Raw genomic sequence first — 27,874 nt, forward strand, 5'->3', positions numbered from 1 at the left:
ACATGTTATAGATGTTTTTGTTTCTTTGAAGAGATTTTGATAACAGGATTGCATAATATCTTGTATGGATTTAACCGAACTGAAAAGTTTGATAACGAATGGAAAAATTGCAAACTAGATCTAGAAATTTAAAGAAAAAACAAGCACGTACTACTATGACTTATCACTATACGCATGACTCTATGAGGACTTGAACTTCAAATTTGCCTCATTGGTGATATCATTGTGAAGTAGGATAAGGTGGACTCAAATATTCTTCAAAACACAGCATCACTAAAATGTCCTTTATTCAAAGATTATTATCTATTCGTAAATACATGTAATACATACAAAGTAAAAGAACATTTTAACAGCAATAAAGGCCAGAGTGGCATGAGGGTCAGAGTTCATAAAAAAGAAATTCTCCTACATGTAAGTTGCCCGTAGGCATGTGGATTTACCCTCAGAGTTACATAGGCGGATCCAGGGGGGCCGAGGGGCCCGCCCCCCCCCCCCTATTGGCGGAGCAAAAAAAACGAAAGATAGAAAAAAAAGGGGGGAAAGAGGAGAAAAAAGAAGAGGAGGAAGACGAGTGAATAAAATAAGATGAGGGGAAGACTTGGAAAATAAAATATCTTTCATGTCACTATATAAAATTTTCGCTCGCGCTCGCATTGCCTGTTGGGTGATTTTCATATCTTGTTCAATATGCAGTTTAAATATCAAGTTTGGAAGTCAATATACAAAACATATTTCACCTCGGAAATCGAACTTTCATTATTTTGTGTGATTTAAAAATTGTTTTTAAAAAGTGCTATGTAAAACTGTCAGTTTTATGGTCTGAATAATAACATTTTCTGCTCGTGCTGCGCGCTCGCAAATTTTGATTTATCAGGAACCTATCATTTTCGTGTATTCCATAAAGTCTTCTAAATATCCCTTTTCAGGTCTGATTGCCAAAACGTATCAGCTAGCGCTGCACGCTCGCATTTTGATTGGCGAGTCATGCATGTCTCAATATTGATTATACAACAAACTACTTAAAATCCCTTTTTCATGACAGTTTATCAAAAATGTTGGCTCGCGATTTGTGCTCGCATTAATGGTTGAAATATGTGAACTTGATGCATCCTATTTATGATTACAAAAAGTGCTTAAAATGTCCAGTTTTCAGGCCATAATATCATCAGTTTTCGCGCCCTCATTAGGTATTAATGAATAAGGTATTTATTTAATATTATTTTCATGATAAAAGATGTATTTAGAATGCCTAGATTCTAGGTCTAAATATGAAACACGCGCGCGCATGTTTATTCAGATAGTCAACTTGTTCTCTATTCAAATCATTATCCAGTTTCAGATCACAATATCAAAAATTCTGTGCTCGCATTATTAATGTAGGAAGATCTCCTATTCATTCTTTTCATGATTTACAAAACATGAATAGAGGAGTGTCCCGTTTTTGTCTCACCTGCATAGCAGAGTGAGACTATAGGCGCCGCTTTTCCGACGGCGGCGGCGGCGGCGGCGGCGGCGTCAACACCAAATCTTAACCTGAGGTTAAGTTTTTGAAATGACAGCATAACTTAGAAAGTATATGGACCTAGTTCATGAAACTTGGCCATAAAGTTAATCAAGTATTACTGAACATCCTGCTTGAGTTTCATGTCACATGACCAAGGTCAAAGGTCATTTAGGGTCAATGAACTTAGACCATGTTGGGGGAATCAACATCAAAATCTTAACCTAAGGTTAAGTTTTTGAAATGTCATCATAACTTAGAAAATATATGGACCTAGTTCATGAAACTTATACATAAGGTTAATCAAGTATCACTGAACATCCTGCATGAGTTTCACATCACATGACCAAGGTCAAAGGTCATTTAGGGTCAATGAACTTTGGCCGAATTGGGGGTATCTGTTGAATTACCATCATAACTTTGAAAGTTTATGGATCTGATTCATGAAACTTGGACATAATAGTAATCAAGTATTACTGAACATCCTGTGCAAGTTTCAGGTCACATGATCAAGGTCAAAGGTCATTTAGGGTCAATGAACTTTGGCCAAATTGGGGTATTTGTTGAATTACAGCCATAAATTTGAAAGTGTGTTGGTCTAGTTCATAAAACTTGGACATAATAGTAATCAAGTATCACTGAACATCCTGTGCGAGTTTCAGGTCACATGATCAAGGTCAAAGGTCATGTAAGGTCAAAGAACTTTGGCCACGTTGGGGGTATTTGTTGAATTGCCATCATATCTCTATAAGTGTATTGGTCTAGTTCATAAAACGTGGAAATAAGAGTAACCAAGTATCACTGAACATCTTGTGCGAGTTATAGTAGTTTTCAAAATCAGCACTGCTGCTATATTGAATCGCGTGATGCAGGTGAGACGGCCAGAGGCATTCCACTTGTTAGGTCTAAATCTCGATTTTTTCCGCTCGCGCTTCGCGCTCGCATCAATTGTTTAGTTATATACCTATCCTGTTCACGATTACAAAAATTGATTAAAATTTTTAATTCTTTATGTAGAAATGTCAAAAATTTTCAGCTCGCGCTTCGCGCTCGCATTATTTGATTGTTGAAATATGTAACGTCTTCATGACTAAGTGCAAGCCATAGAGGTATACTAATTACGCTATTAGTATATATCTCTATGGTGCAAGCAGTCCTTAACAGGTTACCTTTTCGATCACGATCAGTTCAAAACGTATATAAAAATTTTCTTCTCGCGCTCTGCGCTCGCATTATTAATGTGAGGAAGATCCCCACTTACTCATCCTTTTCGTGATTTACAAAACTTGAATAGAGTGTCTCGTTCAGTAAGTCTAAATCTCTAAATTTTCCGCTCCCGCTTCGCATCAATATTATTGTTTAGTTATATACCTATTCTGTTTAAGTTACAAAAAAAATCAGCTAGCGCTGCACGCTCGCATTTTGATTGGCGAGTCATGCATGTCTCAATATTGATTATACAACAAACTACTTAAAATCCCTTTTTCATGACAGTTTATCAAAAATTTTGGCTCGCGATTTGTGCTCCCATTAATGGTTGAAATATGTGAACTTGATGCATCCTATTTATGATTACAAAAAGTGCTTAAAATGTCCAGTTTTCAGGCCATAATATCATCAGTTTTCGCGCCCTCATTAGGTATTAATGAATAAGGTATTTATTTAATATTATTTTCATGATAAAAGATGTATTTAGAATGCCTAGATTCTAGGTCTAAATATGAAACACGCGCGCGCATGTTTATTCAGATAGTCAACTTGTTCTCTATTCAAATCATTATCCAGTTTTAGATCACAATATCAAAAATTCTGTGCTCGCATTATTAATGTAGGAAGATCTCCTATTCATTCTTTTCATGATTTACAAAACATGAATAGAGGAGTGTCCCGTTTTTAGGTCTGAATCTCGATTTTTTCCGCTCGCGCTTCGCGCTCGCATCAATTGTTTAGTTATATACCTATCCTGTTCACGATTACAAAAATTGATTAAAATTTTTAATTCTTTATGTAGAAATGTCAAAAATTTTCAGCTCGCGCTTCGCGCTCGCATTATTTTATTGTTGAAATATGTAACGTCTTCATGACTAAGTGCAAGCCATAGAGGTATACTAATTACGCTATAAGTATATATCTCTATGGTGCAAGCAGTCCTTAACAGGTTACCTTTTCGATCACGATCAGTTCAAAACGTATATAAAAATTTTCTTCTCGCGCTCTGCGCTCGCATTATTAATGTGAGGAAGATCCCCACTTACTCATCCTTTTCATGATTTACAAAACTTGAATAGAGTGTCTCGTTCAGTAAGTCTAAATCTCTAAATTTTCCGCTCGCGCTTCGCATCAATATTATTGTTTAGTTATATACCTATTCTGTTTAAGTTACAAAAAGTGCTTAGAATTTCCATTCCTTAAGTAAAAATGTCAAAAAATTTCAGCTCGCGCTTCGCGCTCGCATTATTTGATTTTTTAAATATGTAACGTCTTCATATGGATAACTGCAAGCAGTCTTTAACAGTACCTTTTCCATCAGTTCATTTCTGCTCGCGCTTCACGTTCGTAGTAATTATTCATTTACATACACATCTTTTTCAGGATAACAAACATTGCCAGAATTTTCAAATTTTAGGGAAAAGTACCATAAGATTACCCCAAAAATTAGCTCGCGCTTTGCGCTCGCATTACATAAATAAGGAATATGGTATTATATATTTGTGTTTATTCATAAGAATAAAGCTAAGAAGTGACTAAATGGACTATCCCTTCAAAGAAACCAAAATCCCGGTAAAAATCATCTTCGAGCGGACGATCGGGGAAAATATGGCTGAGAAAAAATTCCGCCCCCCCCCCCCTTATTGGCGAAGGCTGGATCCGCCTCTTGAGTTAGATAAGTTCTACCTTCGTGATACCTTGGATTTTGTCTCGTAGAACCTTTCGATGACGCTTGGCACCACCCTTTCCGAGACCCTTTCCTCCTTTTCCGCGACCTGACATCTTGATGAACAAGAATAATATGCTTAATGTATTATATTTTTGTTTAGGCAAAGTCTGAGAAAACGGGCTAACGAGAAATAAAAAGTAAAATCTGATTTTAAGTACATGACAAATATTTCTGTTCTTTCCGCCTAATCTACTCACCAAGTGGCCAATTTGAAATTCGCATCTCCGCCTTGTTTTTTTTTTTTTTTTTTGGATACATTAAACTTTCTTGTCCGATTTCTTTCAAACTTTCTCCATTTGATTTCTCTTAACTTTCCCCTTCGCACACATATTTCATTACCTAAATAGGTTGTATTCCCCTCAGTTATAATATTATGTACCTCACAATGTATATGCGTCCCCCTGTAATACGAGTTCCCTGAAGGAAAACTTCGTAAATGATAGTAGAGTTTGATTTACTATAGGTCATGAACGTCACAAGGAGATGATTAGATCAGTGCCACGCTGTGGCGCCAACGTGACGTCACAACAGTCGTGAGATTTTTCTCCACGATTCAAAACTAAAAGTTTTCTTTGTTCCATTAGACGCAACATGATATTCAACAAATCAGATCTGTAAATTCATTACATGCGTTTGATTTCTTGAGTTGAGTCAAACCTTTTCATACCTGCATGGCCAACCTTCACGAGGGGATTTTTTTCATCTCGTTGACAAGGGGAGAAGGAATAAACGAAAAGATCGAGGTCACCCCCTCCCCAGCTCCCCGAGGCACAATATAGTGGTTAAAACACGTTTTTTTTTTAATTCATGATTGCTAATTGATAATGCCGTTGCATATTTTGTTTTACCCAAATCATGTCGCCGAGTGTGAGATTGAATAAAACTTAAACAAGATTCAATGACGAGGTCAATGAGACAAGTCAGACAAGTATGACAAACAAAACTGACAACTGTGGTAACTTTGCCATAACCGTAATTTACATCACCATTGAAAGTTTAATGATGAACATGATAACACACTCGGGAATACATACATATCATCGGCTTTTTAATCTTTTTTTTTTTACCCAATTCATATCGTTATCAACTATTTTAGCCCCAAAAAGGACAGTTATCGCAAGTTTTTAAAGGTCATGTTGATAGGGTTTCTTGATTTGAATGGCATAGTGTAATAAAGCGAATTGCTAAAATGCCAACATGTTACTGCTATTGATTTCATTATGATCTCTCCTTATTTTTTAATATTTTTTTTTGGGGGGGAGTGGTATGTTTTCTATGTTTACATTCTTCCGTTCTTCATCTGTCCTTCCACCAACTACATCAACTAAGTCCATGTAATCCGATAGTCCCTATTTTCCCTTTTTTTTCCCTTTTATTATGTTTCACTCGTTTCCCGGCCTCCTCCTTTCTTCTTCTCCTTATTCCTTTTCTTCTTCTTCTCCTTCTTCTTCTTCTCCTCCTTCCTCTTCTTCTTCTTCTCCTTCCTCTTCTTCTTCTTCTCCTTCCTCTTCTTCTTCTTCTCCTTCTTCTCCTCCTTCCTCTTCTTCTTCTCCTTATTATTTTTCTTCTTCTTTTTCTTCTTCTTTTTCTTCTTCTTCCTCTTCTTCTTCTTCTCCTTCCTCTTCTTCTCCTACTTCTTCTCCTCCTTCCTCTTCTTCTTCTTCTCCTTCCTCTTCTTTTTTTCCTTCTTCTTCTCCTCCTTCCTCTTCTTCTTCTCCTTATTATTTTTCTTCTTCTTTTTCTTCTTCTTTTTCTTCTTCTTTTTCTTCCTCTTCTTCTTCGTCTCTCGTCATCGCATCCTCGCTGGTCTGACACTCTTTAAAAACTATATATACACTTTCATATAGGCGGATCCAGGGGACCGCCCCTGCATGGACCTGGATACGGAGCTAGATGATCTATTGTTACTGGTGCTGTGGCAATGCTCAGCTGCACCCCCAGTAATAATAGACTCCGCGTTCAGGACCCTCACTGGGACTCCCCTACCCCCATTGGCGGAGCATTAAAAAAAATGGCAAGAAGGGGTAAAGGAAAGGAAAGGAGATGAGAAAAAACAAAGAATAGGGAAAAATGAAGAGGAATATGAGTGAATAAAATAAGATTAGGGGTAGACTTGTAAAATGATTAATAAAATATTTCATGTCACTATATAAATTAGCGCTCGCATTTCATGTTCGATGAAATACATATCTTGCTCAATATGCTAATATGGAGCTTAAATATCAACTTTTGAAGTCAATCTACAATACATATTTCAGCTCGGACATCGAGCTTTCATTATTTGTCTTTATTTACAAATTTATTTTCAAAAAGTGTTCTGTAAAATGTCCGTTCTATTGTCTGAGTATCAACATTTACAGCTCTTGCTGTGCGCTCGAATCATTTGATTTGGGAAAAACCTATTCTCTTCGTGTATTCTATAAAGCTATATCAAAATGTCCCTTTTCAGGTTTGATTGTCGAGCCTATTAGCAAGCGCTGCGCGCTCGCATTTTGATTGGTGAGATATGTTTACCTCTATATAGTAATTTCATAACAAACTACTTAACTACTTTTCATGACAGTTTTTAAGTTTAAGTTTCACAAAATTTCGGCTCGCGATTTGCGCTCGCATTATTTAAAATGTTTAGTTTTCATGCCTTAATATCAACAAGTTTTGCGGTCTCATTATGATTATAGATTGATAAATAAGATCATAAAATGTGTATGTATTCCTAATTACTAAATTGTCCCTCTTTTCAGAAAGGAATATCGACAAGTTTTATCTCACGCTTAGGAAGAGGAAACAATTCATATCTTCTTCACAGTTTTCCTACACAGTGCTTGAACTGACCCTTTTTAGATCGGAATATGAAATATTTTCAGCTCGCGCTTCGTGCTCGCATTATTGATTTTCATGATAAAACATGTATTTAGAATGCCCAGATTCTAGGTCTAATTCTAAACCATGGTCTAAAATATGCGCGCGCATGTTTATTGATGTATACGCAGATTGTTCTTTATTTAAAACATGCTTAAATTATCCAGTTTCAGATCAGAATATCAATAATGTTCTGCTTGCGCTTCGCGCTGGCATTACTAATATAGGAAAATGCATCCCTTTCATAATTTACAAAAATATAAATAGAGTGTCCCGTTTTTTGGTCTAATTCTCATTCTGTTTACCTTTTTCGCTTGCATTGTTTAGTTCTATACTTATCCTGTTCCTGATAGAAAAAATCATTAAAATTTCAATTTTTGTTTAGGTCGGAATGTCAAAGATTTTCAGCTCGCGCTTCACGATCGCATTATTCGATTGTTGAAAATGTATCGCCTTCATGGCTAATCGCAAAAAGTCCTTTTTCAATCAGGCCAGAACGAAATTTCATAGTTACATGCGCATCTTGTTCAGGTTCACAAACATTATCCAGAATGTATAATTTTCAGGAAAAATTCATGAAATTTCTAAAAACTTAAGCTCGCGCTTCGCGCTCGCACTATTTAAATATGTGATTTATGTTGTTTTATAAGAATATAGCTAAAGTGACTGTTAGGTCTATCCCTTCAAAGAAAAAAGAACACAGAAATCATCTTTGAGCGGCCGATCGGGGAAAAGATGTGAGAAATATTTTCGCCCCCCCCCCCCCCCTATTGGCGAAAGCTGGATCCGCCCCTGCAAGTCAAGTCAAGTGAACTTTAGTAGTATACATTAGGGTTATTATTGCTCGGCTATATTAGAGAGTGTATTTAAAGTGACATTTAAGAAATTTGAACATGTCATTCACCTAATGACTACTTTACATTTTCGTCATGTACACTCATAATTTCCCTGGATATGCTGAACTAACCGCATTACGTCAAACAGGATCTAATGTGGGGTTTTTTTCTCTTGAATTTTGTGGATTTTTTTTTGGAGAGACTTAAGACCCAGGCTTCAAACATAGGGTTTTTGCAACCAAGAAATATAATATTGTGCAAGACATTTAGCTGTTTACTACTTTATCTTCGGCTGTTGGAAATTGCCATTACCAAGAAGAGCAATGGTTTTGGCATTATCATTTCGCGTATGCCGTTTGGAATATCGTCATCACAAACAGTCCTCGCTTTCCTCTGCCCCTCCCTCTTTCTTTCTCCACCCTCCCCGTTTAACCCCCACTCCTTAATTTGGGTATTTTCATGGTCTACAATTTATTTTGGGAATGAAATAATTAAGTTGGAATGCATTTTGATAAATGAAATTGCGATCACCTGTTATTTTTTTAGATAGTATTTTAAAACAAGTGGAATGCCTCTGGCCGTCTCACCTGCATCACGCGATTCAATATAGCAGCAGTGCTGATTTTGAAAACTACTATAACTCGCACAAGATGTTCAGTGATACTTGGTTACTCGTATTTCCACGTTTTATGAATTAGACCAATACACTTATAGAGATATGATGGCAATTCAACAAATACCCCCAACGTGGCCAAAGTTCTTTGACCTTACATGACCTTTGACCTTGATCATGTGACCTGAAACTCGCACAGGATGTTCAGTGATACTTGATTACTCTTATGTCCAAGTTTTATGAACTAGACCAACACACTTTCAAATTTATGGCTGTAATTCAACAAATACCCCAATTTGGCCAAAGTTCATTGACCCTAAATGACCTTTGACCTTGATCATGTGACCTGAAACTTGCACAGGATGTTCAGTAATACTTGATTACTATTATGTCCAAGTTTCATGAATCAGATCCATAAACTTTCAAAGTTATGATGGTAATTCAACAGATACCCCCAATTCGGCCAAAGTTCATTGACCCTAAATGACCTTTGACCTTGGTCATGTGTCGTGAAACTCATGCAGGATGTTCAGTGATACTTGATTAACCTTATGTATAAGTTTCATGAACTAGGTCCATATATTTTCTAATTTATGATGACATTTCAAAAACTTAACCTTAGGTTAATATTTTGATGTTGATTCCCCCAACATGGTCTAAGTTCATTGACCCTAAATGACCTTTGACCTTGGTCATGTGACATGAAACTCAGGCAGGATGTTCAGTAATACTTGATTAACCTTATGGCCAAGTTTCATGAACTAGGTCCATATACTTTCTAAGTTATGCTGTCATTTCAAAAACTTAACCTCAGGTTAAGATTTGGTGTTGACGCCGCCGCCGCCGTCGCCGCCGCCGTCGCCGTCGCCGTCGGAAAAGCGGCACCTATAGTCTCACTCTGCTATGCAGGTGAGACAAAAATGGACAAAGGGTAGGGGGGTAGGGAAAGAAATGAAGGAAGAAGACTATACGAAAGAGGTGATGCTGGGGTCCATGTAATACCTCAGCCATATTTCCCCGGCTACGGCTACGGTGGCCGCACGGCGAGTCGAAAACAGCCGTTTTTAACATTTTTGTACCAGCTACATATAGGTGGTTTGAAAAAAAATTAACATAACGGCTGTTTTCGACACGCCATACGGCCGCTGTAGTGGAAATATGACTGATGTACATAACTCGAGTCGTCTTGCCACCCTCTCCACTCCCTCGAGTTGTTTTTTTTTTCACGAAAGCTGGCGCTAGAGTCTAAATGAACGCGGTTTGAAAATAAGAAAATATGCCGCAGCCTTTGCCATGTATATTGTATATACATCCAGGCCTGTTTCATTCTTTCTTTGTCGTTGTGTCGTCCGTCAACTTGATAAATTAAAAAGCATGCCTAGTATTGCATACCCCCAAATAATGATAATAATACCAATAATAATAAAAACAACAACAAAATAATAATCATTATAACGTGAAAATTATTCTAAGTTTTATTTTCGTCGCGATACATGTACTGAGAAACCTCTGTCTTTGGGAAATAATTCAAACGGCGGGGATTTCGTAGGGCTCACCAACAACAAAATCATATGTTATCATCCTCATCATATCACCATCATCATCTTTACCATTAGAATATTCGTCATCATCATCATAATCATCGATATCATCACTCTTTCATCACCAACAGCAGCATCACCATAATCATTTGAACGCCTGACGAATTACTGCCATGACCATCATTATCACCAGCACCAATATCATCATATTCAGGGTTACCATAATTGTAAATCATCACAAACTGCATTACCTTTATCAACAACGTCCTTTTCATCACAAACACAATCAGTAGTAACACCATAATCATCAACATCAGAATTACCATCACCATTCAGTTACTACTGCCGTTATCACCATCATTATCTTCATCACCACCATCTTCATCATCACCACCATCATCATCATCTTTATCATCACCGCCATCATCATCATCTTTGTCATCACCACCATCACCACCACCATCATCATCATCATCACCATCATCATTACCATCATCTCCTTTTTCTCGTAAATCTAAAAATTTAGATTAAAAGGTTGAACTGTGTGTATTCTTCTTATAACCAAAACCAGTTCCATAGTAAAAAGGATATATCACAACAGTAATTGAAAATCAACAACTTTGATTCGTAATGAAGACAAAATGAGTGCTTTTTAATTTCCATCTTTACAAAAAGGCACATGTACTGAATATACAAACATACACATAACTAATGCTGGAAGAAAATAATAAAGCGCCATCACATGGCAGAGGTTGCATAGGCATCATGTTAACTTATACACAAGTCATAACTAAATATTGTATATAAAAAGGGGAAAGCAATGTAGTACCGTTTTCTGTAGTACTTTCCAAATGATTGTAAAAGTTACAAACTTAAAGATTGTAAAAAGCAAAAATAGAAAACGGAAATGCATTGAATATATTTACAATTTCAGCAGATTTTACCTAGAATCAATGTAATGATAAAAGAAATGTTGACATGTTCTGAAGAAAGGGGTTTCACTTTCTTCCCACAAACAAAAATAAAAAAGAATGGTAGATGAAGATGTTATTTAAAACAAAAAAGGAAAAGTTTAAAAAGAAGAAAAATAGTATAACTGAATAATCTACCTTGAGCAGAGATTCACAGAAAAAAAAAAAAAAAAATTTTTTTTTTTTAAAGACCATCATCTTTAGAATTTCCCTTTTCTTTTTATTTAAGGCACATGGTGATTGTATAAAGTATTATATACATGGAGCACAGATACATCAGTGATTGAAAATCTGCCTTGAAAAAACTACAGAAATTCAAAACACAAATTCAGCATATCATAATTTTTCATCAACAATTGGAATACATCTGAAAGGGAAGACAATAATATTTCATGTGAAAATAATGCTTGTTTTGCATCACTAAATTTTGAACACATTTGAATATTCGAATAACTTACACCCAAATTTTTATTCAAATACATATCAGGAATTCTCATAAAAATACAGTTATGGAAAGTCAGAAATACAATTCTGGTCAGTATTTTCCGAGTATCAAGACTTAAATATATTCTTCATAATGCTTTCAAGATTCAAATTCAATAACTTAAAATTTGTGTCATCTCAATTAGCATAATATCATCTTTACATACTGGAAGTTCATTGTGATTATCCATCTTACAACAAATAAACAAGGCTTGTTCGAAAAGAAAAATTCCATTACTTTAAAATTCCAAATTCAATCAAATTCTTTATCAGTCTGTATCTAACTATCTGACTGTCCAAACTGACAGAAATCACAAAATGTACCACTCAATACAATACTGCCAATTTAATCTGAATATGAATCTCTTTTTTGCAGTCCAATAAACATTTTTTCTCTACTAGTCTAAACTCACCATCCCTCATCAACACTAAGATCAAAAAGATATTTGGATCATTCAGACACCATAAAAAAGCACCGTTGATATGGAATGATTATGCAGCATCAAAGGAATGTACACTGATTGTGGAATGCTCATGAAATAGTGAACAAATACTTTTTTCTCCAATTGTAGCTGCTAGAGAAATAATTCTAAATTTCTTCTATTAAATGTGTATGCTCTATACACTCAAAGAATATTGATGAATGTAGTGTGTAATATACAGGGAACTTGGACTATAAATAAAGTCAATTCTAATGGGACGAGAAATCACTCTGAATTAGATGAAATTTGACTCGCAAGAGGTAAAGTATTTCTGCATAATGACACAAAATATGGTTTAAAAAATTGCTTCGGTTTGGGAAAAAGATTGTTATGCAAGTTATTTAAACATGTACATGAACTCTATGATTGATGATTACAACCAACTAGAACAAATGATTTTTGATGAACCCATATACATGTACATGTCATTTAAAAGGACAAGTGTGTAAACAAGCACCTATGTTGTAATCATTGATGCACAACATGTTTATTTAAAATTTTGTGGAAACTTGGGTCCACTTGCCACTGTATAGAAATATAAAGCAATCATTAATAATGCCCGGATTGCTTCAGTCGCTGCTGGTACTAGATTACAATTATGTAAATTACAATGACGGGTGAACGCTGGATGCCTGAAGCACGAGACTGCATCCATCATTGCCACTTACATGTAGGCATGAGTGAATTCATCATAAGTAACAAGATAAAAGATCCTTCGTTCTTGAGAAAGCCAGTATTATATCAACTCTCATTCACAAATCTCAATGGTGCGCTATTTCAATCAGAAAAATTTGAAGTTTCTTTACGTAAAAGGAAATGAAAGCTCTATTTGTGCAAAGTTGAACATTCCTGAGACAACTAAGATATAAAAAAAAATCATCAAAAGAAAAGAACGATACCCATCGTCACATGAAAGTAGATATGAAAAGAATGATACCCATCGTCACATGAAAGTAGATAGAGTATATAAAAAAATAAATGTACATCTATGAAATTGAAAATTATACATTCAGGTTGGTTGAAAATTGATTAAAAAACCCTTCAGCACATCAATGGAGTGAGAATAGGCAAAACTGAAACAAAGATTTGAGAACAGTACGAAAATAATTTCTGACGGTTTTTATGGCGAAAAACACATTCCAGGTAATACCTTTAAGTTATAATTAATCAAAAAACTGCTTACATGTAGCACCATGCTTATCACTTACACATACAGTATAACATCAATAATAACTTCCATGGTTCAAACTACAATCAATGCTGAAAATTCATCAACATTGATGACAGAATTATCATCAAATTTTGTTCAATATTAGGTTTCATGTAATGAGACATATTTAAACCAAATATTGTCTGCATTTCCTCCACAAATGGTAATTGATATTGACATTCAGAAGAAACAAGCTGAATATTCACTTTATTCAGCTGAAGGAGGAGTAGCGACCCTTCAGCTCTCAGTCAATATGTAGTGTAAAGTATTTGATGGACCCATATGATACTGTATGAAACATTCAAAATGACGAGAGGTATACCAAGACGCAGCACAAGATGATAGCTGAGCTAGGTAGATCAAGGTGAAGGATTCCATCAATTCGAGAGATAGCATTTTTAAAATAAGATTTGGAACGCACATATTTTGTGAACAAGGTCAATTCATCAGTCCAATTCTGACAGAAGAAACAAACTGATTATTCATAACAAGTTAACAACAAAGATCATGACCACCTCTCACATATCAAATTGAGTCAACTGTCACTGAAATACAAAATTTGCTCACCAATCTTGCAATTGCAACATTGTGATCTTATTCCCTCTGTCAAGTTGCATCACGATAAATGTCTCAAAGTCAACCATGATATAGTAAGATCATAGATTCTGCTAAGTGAAAGCTAGCACCAATATGGATGCTAATTAGCTGTAACTCCTCAAAAACCAGCAAGACAACAAACCTGTGCGACTGTAGCCTTTGCATACAGAGGTCAGGTTAATCCCATAATTGGATATAGGTCCTTATAAGGCAGTAAGGAAGAGATAATCAAAGTAGGTCTTGAGATGATAACATTGTTATTGTGGTATTGGACTCAATGACCAGCTGCCCCTTCGTCGCTTGAATCATCCATGCTCTTGCGTTTCACGGACTGCACAGGTGTCCTCTGTCTGAACTGGTACCTCACTGTGCTTGAGGGCGTGCAGCTCTTCATGCTGCTACACTGTGGAATGCTCCTACTTCTACTGCTCACAGGGCTTGCCCCGACCCTCCGAGCTTTGACTTTCTGCTGACATAACCTCCCGCTAGCGCTGATGGTGTATGCTACCTGATTATTTGACTTCGCCGACGACGATGAGGATGATGAAAGGGAGGTTGATAGAGGTAGGAAGCAGTTGGTGGAGCCGGCCATATCCCCAGATGTCATCGAACAGGGTTTCGATGATGACGATGGAGCTGATCTTCTTGTTTTTACCGAGACGGACTGGCTCTCGTCTAAAACAACCCACGAGGCCGAGGATCTGGTAGAGACGTGGTCTTTGTTGTTCTTTGGAATAACTTCTTTACTTGGTTTTTCTGCAATAATGTATGAGAATAAGAAAAAAAAGTTCTTCAATATAGTTTTTCAACAAGAAAAAAAGGAAAGAAAATGGGAAAGGGAGGTGAAACTTGAATAAAAAATAAAAGAGGTTGGAATTTGGAAAGCGGTGTCCCCTACCCCAAGAGATTTCTATGCTACAATGAAATTTACTGCAGAAATGTGTAAGAAGGGTTTCACACCATTCTCTCCACCACCATCAGCATGCATCAACAAAAGCAAACTAAAATGACAAAAAAATAATATTTCAGAGATGTGTAATTGGCAAGACTGGTCGCAAGAGAAGTCATAACGATCACAAAGCTTACCAAAGATCTGTGGATCAATATCTGACTCGCTGATATCAATAGGATGGACATCAACACCCAACAATGGCTCATCATCTTCAGGGAATTCATGGGTCGGCGTGGAGACACGGTCACTACGATCATCCTGTAAACTATACTCTGCCGCATTTGGCTTTCTGTGAATCAAAGAAATGAAAACATTTTATAGGAAACTTTATTATTGTGTGAGAGCCATTCAAAATTGTGTATGAAAGTTCATTGTACAGAATGTAAAGTTTTGTTATCTGAAAAAAAAATCCCATCCCAGAACCGTACCGGCAAACTTTCAGTTTTCTGTATTTTTTTTTCTTATCACGTCCGGATAACAATTACAGTATAGTAAATAAGAATACTATAATTGTGAAATCTAGCACAACAAAATATATATTCCCTCTCTCATGACTGAAAAGTGTTTTTTAACCCTATCCCTGTCACAGGCCAATCTGTCTGGCACTAAATTTGCAACTGGGATGTTTGGGCCTATCGCATCAGCTATAACTTTGATTGACAGCTGTACTGCCACAGACGGTGCTAATTATATGAAAACTCATCTGTGACAAGCGAGTTGCTTGCAGATCAGACAATCAATGCTGTATCCCCACATACCAATCAGATAACTCGTTTTCATTTTCAACTAATAAGTTTTCCCAAATGAAACATTAAAACAATGATGTCACGATGACTTACATTTGACCTCTTGACTTTCTTGATGGCGACATGAGCAGGAACGCATCCATGCCATCTTTGCTAGACGGCACCGGGTCGATCCTGCTTGCATTAGACGGATCCTCATCGTCATCCTCCACACACAGCATAGTCCTGAGAGTCTGGTGATCCATAACGTCCAACTTGCTGACCGCTAGGAAGAGGTCCTCTGAGAAGCGCTGCTTGACCGCTGCCAAGGTCACCTCACGGTGGTCTTTGACCGGATCGTCCAGGAAGCTGGTGGTCAAAGGTCATAGAGAAAATGAACCAATCACTGACAAACATTTTACTCTGTTACTAATTCCATATCATTAAACTGTAATGGCGGCTGGCCAAGACTATCTTGTACAGCTCTTTTATTTTAATGTAGAAGGGACTAAGAATACCAAGGTGCCATACCATCAGGGTCTTCTTTCTAAGATTTGGCATAAAGGCTCCACTTTTACCAGATAGAGTACTTGGACTAGTCTTTTTAGCTTATTTGAATTTGTAAATGAAAAAGAAATGAGAATATTAAAAATTTGGCTTCTGTCTTTTAATGTTCTATAAACCATTTAATGCAATACAAAAACCTGCTGTAAAATATATGAGGCTTACCATTTATTATGAAGGTGTAGTGTGCATTGTACTAGATCGCAGATCTCAAAACCAGTGTGTTCAACTAGAGGAGTTGGCCAAGAAAAATCTAGAAAGAGAGAAATAAGCAAATTATAAATGAGTGATAACATTTCCTTTCATGCAGGACTTAAAACTGGCCAGTTGCAATTCATCCATGTACAAACAGAAGATTGATTAAAAGAAAAAAATACTGAAATTGAACATGAATCTTAGTTATAGGCCTGAATTCACAAGGATGCTTTAGAATCTGTTGATTGAAACCAATGTGTAGATATAAAGTTTTTGTATCATTCACCACATAGATTAAAATAATGAATGTGATTTTTCTGTTGGGGGGGGGGGGAAGGGAGTTTAAAAAAACCAACTTTTTTTTTAGTGCACTGCATTTCTTACCTGCTCCTAACATAAGCCTTGAAAGGAAAAGCGAGCAGGCAGCTATCTGGGCCCTGGAGTACTGCCCAAAGTCTGCATGGAGTAATGATAGCTCGCTGATGTACAAAGCTAAGTATTCCATCTTGCTATCGGCTGATACAACTTGGCAGAACAGATGAAGGTAGTCTAATACTGTAAGTTCCTGTGTATGGATGAAAGATAACATCATACAAATGGTCAATGACAGTTTATAGTAATATCACATTTATATCTGGCCATTTCCGGTATGTGGAAATGGCATTTAACCCTAAGAAGACTGGGGGGGGGGCTGATTCAGCCCCCCCGACATTTTTTGCGATAAATCCGCCGCTTGAAATTTAAAAAACAATAGAATACATAAGAAAATAAATGTGATGTTGAAATTTTTGATAAATAAATTTGATCAGATGCCTATCTAGAGTATGTGAAACAAAAATTAGCATTTTAGGGGCATTATTTTATTAATTAGAGCAAACTTATAATTTTACACATAAATTAGCATGATTAATGAGCAATGAGATTTTTCGCAGAATTTGATATTATAGTTTTGTAGATAATGCCATGGGTAACGCGTGTGCCAATTTTTGTCGCGATCGCGCGATCGACGGCGGAGATCATAAGGGGGGGGCTGAATCAGCCCCCCAGTCTTCTTAGGCGTCGAAATAACCCAGTCTATTTAGGGTTAAAGTGTTGAAACGTAACACCTCAAAATTGATGGTATTCAAACAGTTCTCTATTATCAGACATATTAAACATCTAGTTGCATGTACACTCAGCAAGAAGTGTTTGATAATTGCAAAAACTATAACAGTACAAGCTTTGACACTGCCTCAGCAAGAAGTGTTTGATAATTGCAAAAACTATAACGGTACAAGCTTTGACACTGCCATTAGTGACATTTTTCTAGCCCCGTAATTGTGTGTATTGGTTTTTAATGTGAAATAAATGAAATGAAATGTCTGTTACACAGAATTGCCCATATCACTCTTGCTCAAGTTCAGCATTTCATCAACAGTTTCATCCAAAAATTTGTCAGATCTGACAACGTTCCCTGATTTTGATTAGCTGAGAAGCATTGTAACTATGCTAACTGTCGAATAAAATGGGACTTGTCAGATAATTCCTTTCCTGAAATATTCCCTAGTTGTAATTAACCTTATAAAATACAGGTACATGACATTAAATAAAAATCATTCTAATTCATCCCTTCCCTCTATTTCACTAATCAATATACTGGTTCATTTCCATTTCTATGTGGTGGAGTCTAATCAACATTTTTTACCTTAGGAACATGATTTTCAACACATCAGGTTTCAACTTTGCATTAAACAATTTTTGGATGGTAAAAGAAACATCATCCAAAATGAAAAATATGAAGACCTAAAATGGTGTGCTTTATAAGGTAAGCCTACAGATCCAGTCACATATATATTAGATGATTCACTTTTTTATGGTGTGCCAACTTTTCCTTACCCTAAGATTGCCTTTGAGTGTTGCCACCACATCTCCAAGCATGCGAACCACATCTTCATACTTATAGGTACCGTCTGTCAGCCATGCTGCCTCACGGATTGTTATGATGTCATCTTCTAGCAATCTGTAATAAAGTTGGGTATGAGATTCCATTTAGGGACCTTACAATATCTGTGACACTTTTTGAACTGATGCGAGATTCATGTATCAATCCAGAGAATACCAGCCTACCAGGCCCACTTGCATAAAAGTTACTATTATGGTAACTTTGCCACCCAATGGTAAATACCATGGTAACGATGATCAACAGCCAATCAAACTCTAGGATACAATGCAAGTTATTATTGGATGGCAAAGTTACCATAATGGTAACATTTATGCAACAGGGCCCTGATGCAAAAATTATATCCACCTCATCTCAACTATTTGTTACTTTTTACATTGTAATTTCTAAATATCTTGTGGAAGAATATTAGAAGCTATATTTACCCTCAAAATTTATAAGGGTGTTGCAAGAAAACCATTTGCAATTCATTACAAACATCAATTTGAAGGTTCAACTGAACATCAATTTTTAAAGTATGAAATCAATATGTTCTTCCAGTAGCAGGAACAGAGAGCAATCAATTGCAAATTCTATGACTTTTGATTGGTTGAGATTTGAAATTGATTGCATGTTTCTTTGCAACACCCCCTTTTAAGATTGAGAGGTGGATAAAGCAAACTCTAAAAAAAAGAAAAAAAAAGAAAAAAAAAAGAAGCAAAATCACCATCAAATTGTTACCTTGAGCAAATGACCATGCATGTGATGCCGACTAGCTGTAGAGTTGACCGAGAGATATTCCTAGCCATTAGGTAACGGTCAACTAACTGGACAGCACTGTGAATGGTCAAGCATGAGTAATCCTTCATACTACCAACCTCGACTAACCAGTCAACCAAGATGTATCTGTAAAGAGGAAAAAAAAATCTCCAATTCTAAATGTCATAGTCATTATGGAAATAAAGATTTTTTTGAAAATTTAAATCCTGAAAAATAGACTTGTTGAGGTACTGGGTATGTTGTTTGTGAATATCACAACCACCTAGGGAACAAATTTTATTTCAAAGCAATCTTAATTGTTTAACATATTTCCAGAAATTACACAAGCAGGAATTGTGATAATCATGATCCTGTGATTTCACCTTCCTGAACTCCGTCTCCAATTATGTTGACCACTGGGGTTCACAAAATCAATAAAAGAAGTTTCCTTTTTAAATGGCTTGAATAATTTGATTTTTATTTCAGACACTACAAGTACTTGGCATTTAGATCCCAATATAAAATTTGTTGATGGAAGACCAATGCTTGCAAGTAAACCAATTAGCATGACCTGACCAAAGCAGTGATAAGTTAATACCACAATACCTGGCAATAAATGAATGTAGCTGCAGTAAACACTATTTTTAATGAGAAAGGCAGCAATACCAAAGTTAACTGTCACCATATCATCCTAGATCTAGATCTGGTACAGTTACCTAAACTGAACTTTGTGACATCCTGAAATCTCAGGTGTAAAATGGTCACACTAAAGATTGCCAACACAGATAAGCACATATGGGACAGTGTATAATTATTGCTTGGGAAAAGACCCCGCATCAGGCTGGATTGTCATGCTTATTTTGCTAATTTCTCAGCAATAAAACAATTTCATCTAGAACCCTTCGGTAAATATATATATATATTTTTTTTTATGCAAACAGAAACTTGGTTGATCATTTCATTGGACTCTGTAAGACAATATTTTTAAATTGCCTCAACTGACATCTATTAGTAAGTGTGATGTTAATCATATCATTGTGAAGCACCCCATGTTACAGATTCTCTTTACCTCATTGCAGTATTGAGTCCATTTTGAGATCTGAGTATTGTGTTCACTTTAGTCGGCCGTGATTCTTTTACGAAGCCCCTCATCGCTTCCCTGGCATGGGCCTGTGAGACACCTCCTAACTTGCCTTTGGCGTATTCTGAATACAAACGCAGCTGTTGGGGAAATATGGTAGACAATAAGAGAAGTAAAGTTAAGAATATAATGGCTATATACAGGCAATATCATTCCAGTTGTAGTTAATTTGCCTGTGATACAATTTCTCGGTGCACGCTGAAATTCTTCTTTTTTTCTCTCAATCATTATTACGAGTAATTTCCAATGGCTGACCCCACATGTAAGCAAATCAGTCTATATTCATATTGTTAGTTTTGTTTTAATATAAAAAAATATCACAAGTAAAATAACTGATCATAAATTGAATCATACATCCAGCAGACAGGATTGAATCATGTGATAATGATTAATACTGAATTATACTTCCATAGTTTGTAGTGAGCACATTATTTTCAACTGAATTCAAGAATTGAATTGCACGACATCCAATCATACTCACTTTAGCTTCTAAACAGCCCTGAGATGCAAATTCCCTGAGTTGCCGTAGAATGTTCAGACTAGTTGCATGGTCATTAGTCTGAAATAACAGAAAAGAATAGGAGACAAAATGATACACATACATTGCCTGACGTCTGTACATGAAACTAGGGCAAAACAATATAGAAATACCTGGACATTTAAACTTATAAATTATCGATGACATTGGGCGATTACAGGGTCTATGATTATTCCTCATATTTTCAACAAATTTTCAAAAAGGAGATTTCAACATAGTTGGAACAAACCTGTTTTACACTGCTATAATAAATCATTGACATAGGGGGTGTTGCAAGAAAATAACTGCGATCAATTGCAAATTTCATATGCAAATTTACGAGTGATGGATCAATTTAAAATAAAGCAAATCAATTTATATTTGTTGATGCAAGAAACTGACCATCAATCAATTGCACATTTTCAATGAAATGCACGACTTTCAATCAAGTTTGGAACCTAAAATTGACTTGCAATCGATCGCAAGTTTCTTGCAACACCCCAATCTCACTCAATATGGTCCAAGGGAGAGGATTATAAAAATGTTGACCCCCCCCCTCAATAAAAAAGAGGTCCCTCCCAGCTGCATGTGTATTTCATCTGTTGTGTGTTGGTCAATAGCTAAGAAAATATCTTGTCTGACCTTACTTTCCTTCAGACCAACTTGAAAACCAAAGAATACCAGATATTCTCTGATCTTGAACTCCACCCTGAAGACCATGATCAGATGATCATCAAAATGGAGGAGGATATTTCACGAGATCGTAATAATACAACTGTTATACTTCCAAATGTGACATCCTTCAATCCTCTTTTGCATTTGAACTTACACTTTCAGTGAGATCGTTTTTCCAATATTCATATTTGGCTGCCACACTTCCAGCATCTGCTGCCTTCTTCAACCATTCTCTCGCTTCAGACTGGTGACCATTTTTCTTCTTTGTACTCAGATCCATGTCCTGGTAAAACAATTTTGAGAAATAGACACATTTTACAATTTTTTTTCAAAGAAAAAATTCTGTTTTTGTTTCCAAGAGATGGAATTATGTTGTAAACGTATCTCAAAGTGATAAGAAAATGTTTAATATGATGAAAAAGAATTTGTGTATGCTCTATTAAGATATAAGACTCATCATAACAAAACAATTATCACAAATCATTTCAATTTCTTTTTGTCTGTTCAAGGAATAAGTCTACTTCTCAAATTCAATTAGCATTTGTGATAAAAATCTTTCACCTATGTTTTGTAGAGTTACAGGTAATCATAAAAACCTGTGGAGCAAATTGTGATGCGATACAAGGAAAATAATTTCCTTTGGTTAAATCAACTAGTGTTTTGGTAAATAAAGAAACAAGAAAAAAATCCATTGGTATTCCTGCCTGGCATGGTTTCAGAGTTCAAATGGGACAAAGAAGTATTTTATCAGAGAATGAGCATCAGGAGTTCCTACGTACCTCGACAAACGAATGAAGCTTGGCTAGGCAGAATAGTACTGATTGGTCAGCTTCCTGGAAATAATAGAGAGATAAAATAATAGGGTTTAATACAAAAATTAGTAAAACAGACAGCTTAATCTAAATATCCAACTATTTGATTGACAGCAAATCGCCATTTTTTTACATAGATCTCCATTGTTGTAAAATTCACTTTGCAAAAAAAAAAAAAAAATCATCGTACAATGATGATGGATTAATAAAGCAGATACCTGTGCACAGATAAACTGAATTGAGAATAAGTACACAGATCAAGACACTTTCTGCTTTAATACTAAGATGTGTATCATATTGGCGGGTTCTCTTTACGTGATATCATGTGTAGATGAAAAGAAGTCCATATGGCACTGCTGTCCACCATGATTATATGGTTGAAGATGTTCACTCTCGGGTTTGCTGCTTATCAAGATGTACGCTAATTCTAAAATTCATCTTTTCCTCTATATAATTTTCATTAAATTATTACTATAGGAATGTGATACTTTATGCTGAGTTGAGGTCTAAGATACTTACCACCCCCCCCCCCCAAAAAAAAAAAAAAAAAAAAAAAAATATTTGTGACTTCAGTTTCAAAGACTTTCACATAAGAATTTGAGCAGGAGCAAACACGAATGATTTGTTTCAGATTCTCTTAAAATTTTCATTCGCAATACAAAACCTTACCTTTGACTCAGTAGAAATATCCTTCATACATTGAAAGACCCTGGCTTTGCAGCATGTTCCACAATTGCTCCAGGGGGGACGGATGAGTAACCACGTGAAGGGACTATTACAAGGAGCTAATTTCTCGGCCTTGGTGAAGTACTGGGCGGCTCTGCTTCCATCCTTACATAGGGCAGACTCCACTGCAATAAAGATTAGAAATTAGATTAATGTGAACTATTAAAAGGTGATGATTTCAAATCAACTGATTTTAAAAGCTAACAGGAAAATTTGCTGCTAACTGGTACTCATGACTTGTTATGTTGGCTAGTCATTTTGTTGTTGTTTTTTTATAAATAACAAGGATCCAAATTAAAACATACAATGCACATCATTTTGCTCAAGCATTAGAATTACACATACCTTTGAAACAGTACATAAAGGGTAGTGTGATAAGAACTGTTCCAAATATCTCCTGTGCATGCAATTTCCTTGATAATGTGCAATATTTGTATTTACCTTAAGTAGTTTATTAAATAAAACCAAAAAAAAAATACTGGCAAGCATACCAACACTGTTTTCATTAAAAGTGGGTTACAGCGGGCAGAAAAAATGAATCGTTAATTTATAAATAGGACATTTAATTTAAAATCTTGTTCTGCAGATATGAAAAGTGTGTCATAGAATGTGATTGCATCTACATGTACTATTGAACAAAACCAGAAGTTAAAAGCAAAGTGAAACTCATTAGACAAGTAAATTTTACAGATTCAAACTCTGTTTTTACTTTCAGTGAATAGTCATTAAAAAGCTCCTGTCCTCACTTACCTCCTTCACTATACAAATATGCAACACCAAGTTTGATCAGTGCCTCAATGTTTCCTAATGCAGCAGCCCTGTCAGAGGGGGAGGGGATAGTCAAACCACATAAACAATCAATGAGATGAATCTCCAACACCAAACACAAGTACATCAAATTAAGTATTTAACAACTACAGTTCTAAATTTGTTCAATCGAAAGTAAAGGAAAAGGCATGATTTCATACAAGTGTAGTAAGACAAAAAACATAAAGGGCAACAAAGGTAATGCAGGATTTCATCTCCAAATACCAAAGTTGACCGTGTTAAGTTGGAATTTGACTTGGTCAGAAGTAATGTAAAGAAAAATGCACTTGGGCTTGTTCAGAAATCATTTACGTTTTGCTAAATATTTACACATGTACCTCTCAAATCACCCAAGCTAGTGATTTCTTCTTGTGCATTGAAATACGTTTCTTTTATTTTGTTTCATAAGTAAATGTATGTCTCTTGTCTACAACTGTTTGAACTGTAGTGAGTGCGTCAAACTATTTTGAAATTTCAAAAAAAAAAAAATTGTCCATCAAAAGCCCTTCATTTCTATTTGTTTCCAATGTTCCTTAGCATGTCTCATGGAAAAATCTGTTATAATCTGACCCATGTTTGATCGACTGCTTGAATTAAGCAACCAATGTGTGTCCAAATAATTGAGTTTGTTAAAAAAAATTCCAGTTGTGTTCGGGGTTGATAGTAAAGCAACAGAACTTTAAACATTTTAAACATTTTTCATGCTGTATCAAAATTAGAAAAGTTCTTTCATGGAATAACAACTGAAATGCAAACACAAGTCAAATAATGTCCCTCTTTCTCTTTCTAGTCTAGTGGCAAACAATATTATTGTTTAATAAAAATTGATTTTTGTAATGATTAAATCGATTAGTCACTAGAATCAGTAGTCATTTGAATGAAACTCACAATGCTTTGATGATTATGCAATCAATTATAAAAATCAACTACATATATATGATAATTTCTCAAGCTTTGCATTCCTTGGCCCATAACATTGTGAGATCAGTATACTGTGATACACTGTACACAGGCCTGACTGTAAGTCAAAATTCCTACCTGTTGAAGCATTCCATTTCAGTTGAGTTGGTTGGCCACCTTCCGACTACACTTGCATTGGCCCATATCCTTGGGGTAGAGTCTAGCAGCCATTTGAATTGTTTGTTTATCTGTAATTGTCAACAATAAACGTTTTAAAATTAATTGTGTCAGTTACCATATTTTGCACTTATTTTTAGAGCAAGAATGAAAAAAAAAACTGATTGGCAGATTATCATACAAAATACTTTAAAACACTAAAATGATTCACTGTTAAGAATCTGTGGTCTGATTGGTGAGACTGCATTATTCTAATTAATAATGGGTCCAACAGATCATAAGTATTAAATTATACAAAATCATAATGTTTAAATAGCGTATTTGGATTGCCTGCTCAAGCCAAAAGTCACAAGTAACTTTTCCAGTATTTTTATGACACTCGAACCTGATCACATAGAAATACATTTGTATTTGTATTTAAAAAAAGGTACCAGTATTTTTCACCCTCTCCCATGTCCCAAGTACATGACAAGAAAACAGAAGAGAAAAGAAGGCAGTTTTCTTTCAAAGAGATTGGAAAATAAACAATCTGAAAATCAGATAATCCTAATCGATACTTACTCTATACATATTCTGGAGATCACACATTGGTAAGAATTTCAGTAGATAAATGAGGAGTTCATCTGGGAGATCGATGAGCATGGTTTTTGGCAGCTTACTGTTGCTCCTGAGAACCCGTACATGGAGACTGGTTGACCTTGATGATGATGGTGACTGTTTTGCCATTTCAGATGATGACCTTGCAGGCAAGGTACATGTACGGCTACAAGTATCTACAAATTACATTAAAAAAGAAGAAGATTATTCATGTGCTATAAAACAGCTACAATGCATGGATTTGATTATGAAATCAATAAATTCTAGTACAGATTACTCATCACGATAAGTCAATACATCATTATACATGTACTTATAAAGAGTAATGCCGTTGTATGGAAAAGGGGTCTCTCAACAAGGAAATCTTTGCCCAAGAAATAAGTTCTTTATTCAACTCAAGCTCTCACTGAATATCCACTACCTACAGTACATCCAAGTCCCAGACCTAGTCCTGCCTGCTGACCAAAGCAGTTGTTATGTCCAGGCGGGTGAAAATCCTGACAATGTCAGTGACAAGACAGTAATTTCAAGAATTTGACATGGAATGTTGGTCACTGATTCATTGGAAAATGTGAAGACTCATGGAGGTACATGTAATCGCCCCTAATATATTTCACTAGAATAATTTGAAATTAAAAAAAAGATTACCGGTACTTGACTTATCTTCTACTCCATAAACATGACCCATCGCTTGGCGACAGCACGCTAATGCGCGGTTTGCCTGCTGTCGCCAAGCGAAAGACAATGAAATCAAGATGGCGACGTAAACACGGTGGCAACTTTTCCCCGTCTTTTCATAACATTTTTCTCGTTTTTAGAATGAATTCTTGTTTAAAAATGAAATCAATATCGTAGAAATATTGGAAATGAAATTGAATCCCATATACATGATTTAATTAGGGCTAGATCTTTTAAAAGTAGAAATCTCGGGGGCGAAAGTTTGAGGTTTTTTGGCGGTACGTGCAGATGAATGCAATCAAATCCCTGGCTCTGTGTAGAGTAAACATGTACGTTAGTAAATGATTTTTACTCTCTAGACTAGGAGCCTCCTGGCTACCTGGTCCTGGGGATAAAAAACCTCAACTTCACTTCACACAGCTACAGTCCTTCAAATAAATACCTCGAAACGAGTCGAAAGGTGTCATTCAGTGACATTCACCAGAGTAAATTGCACATGCACTGAAGCGACATCACACCTAGACAATACTACTAGATGATACCTGCTATTGCTAATGAAGCGATGTCTGGATTACCCCTTTCTGAGATTCTGAGATCAACACCATCAGATTCTGAATTCAAATTTGTCTTTGTCATTAAGTCAGATCTTGTCTTAAGAATAAGATAAATCGCCTTTGCTTTGCCCTTGGGCTTGGCTAGCTTTGGGTCCCCCATCATAAATCGTTTCTTTACTTAGTAGGGAGGGGTGTGCATGTTGCCACGTCAGGCAACACAAACAACGAAACCAAAAAAAAAATGAGCCTGGACGGCTGTCAGCGGATATGGATGGACGACCGCAACACTAGCCTACGAATTAACGGTCAACGGCTCAACGCTCAGCCAGAAGCTTCGGCGTGCCCTCCCACCAACGACTGCATCAAGAGGCTTTCAATTTAAAATAAGAGTTTTGACTATAAAAGTTAGAATATTTCAACAAATCTTGAAATAAAACATTCAACTTCAAATCATATATAAAAAAAGAATGTGTGTTTATCTTACCCCTCATCTTTTAGAAGACAAAGTACTGCACTCAGGAAAAGAAAAGGACTATAAGTATAATTTGTACGAATATTTACACATATCGCATCAGGCACAGTTGAGCGGATGCATCATTCATTCATTCAAGTTTAGCGCGTTGGCTTGCATTGAAAATACACATGCCAGCCGTTTGTGTTTACGTCCGTTATGAGCGTCGTAGCTCATGATTGGCTGAAAGATTTTGCGCTCGGTTAGAAGTATCCGCCCACTAATGAGGTCAACGGAAACGAATGACCTTTCACATTTACGACTACGTGACGTCATCGTATATGTTTTCGTGCTAAGCTAGCTAGCTACGTTGATTTCTGCTACGTCGAAATCGAGAAAGAATCGAAATAATACTTGTACAAGTAAATGTTATTCCATTAATTGATGCAATCGTGAGAAGCAAGATTTGTGACAATCGAGATGGGAGGGACAGACTCCAAGCTGAATTTTAGGAAAGCAGTCGTACAGTTGACAACAAAAACACAGGTAAACGAGAATCGGCCAATACAAAAATTACAACAACACTCGAGCTCGACATGCATGCACTTCACTGCACATGTTAATCATGGACAACTCACGAGCTCACAGCTGGTAGAGAGCTACTACTAGTACTAGTAATAATACCCAGTTGTTGT

General features: G+C 36.1%; 2 protein-coding genes across 16 annotated transcripts in view; one reads left to right on the forward strand and one right to left on the reverse strand.

The window, feature by feature from the left end:
• Positions 1 to 10,916: 10,916 nt before the first annotated feature.
• Positions 10,917 to 27,799, reverse strand: LOC129270416 (cyclin-F-like). The gene is made up of 16 exons (XM_064105703.1): positions 27,213 to 27,799; positions 25,461 to 25,672; positions 24,861 to 24,970; positions 23,766 to 23,833; positions 22,959 to 23,140; positions 22,257 to 22,310; positions 21,632 to 21,760; positions 20,767 to 20,844; positions 20,214 to 20,365; positions 19,127 to 19,291; positions 18,343 to 18,466; positions 16,852 to 17,032; positions 16,438 to 16,525; positions 15,823 to 16,077; positions 15,118 to 15,272; positions 10,917 to 14,787 (listed from the first exon to the last, which is right to left on the reverse strand). Exons 1-16 carry the CDS (start codon positions 27,217 to 27,219, stop codon positions 14,306 to 14,308), a joined length of 2,442 nt encoding a protein of 813 aa, XP_063961773.1. The 5' UTR covers positions 27,220 to 27,799; the 3' UTR covers positions 10,917 to 14,305.
• Positions 27,503 to 27,874, forward strand: part of LOC129269388 (protein HID1-like) — a 37,609-nt gene continuing 37,237 nt past the window's right edge. For 7 of the 15 annotated variants that reach the window (XR_010294892.1, XR_010294893.1, XM_054906879.2 and 4 more), the window contains exon 1: positions 27,508 to 27,725. Coding sequence is in view for 10 of the 15 variants with exons in the window: in XM_054906879.2 (XP_054762854.2) it covers positions 27,660 to 27,725 (66 nt within the window). In the remaining 5 variants the exon portion in view is untranslated. Of the gene's footprint in view, positions 27,726 to 27,874 lie in introns of all 15 variants that reach the window. The other 8 variants (XR_010294891.1, XR_010294890.1, XM_054906876.2 and 5 more) reach the window with 2 other exon arrangements.

This window comes from Lytechinus pictus, chromosome 10 (assembly GCF_037042905.1).
Source record: "Lytechinus pictus isolate F3 Inbred chromosome 10, Lp3.0, whole genome shotgun sequence".
Taxonomy (NCBI): domain Eukaryota; kingdom Metazoa; phylum Echinodermata; class Echinoidea; order Temnopleuroida; family Toxopneustidae; genus Lytechinus; species Lytechinus pictus.

Coding starts and splice junctions, on each gene's coding strand:
- LOC129270416 (XM_064105703.1), bottom strand. Junction 23,834..24,860: donor GAAATGGAATGCTTCAACAG/GTAGGAATTTTG, acceptor CCCCTCTGACAG/GGCTGCTGCATTAGGAAACA. Junction 23,141..23,765: donor ATATTTGTATAGTGAAGGAG/GTAAGTGAGGAC, acceptor TCTTTATTGCAG/TGGAGTCTGCCCTATGTAAG.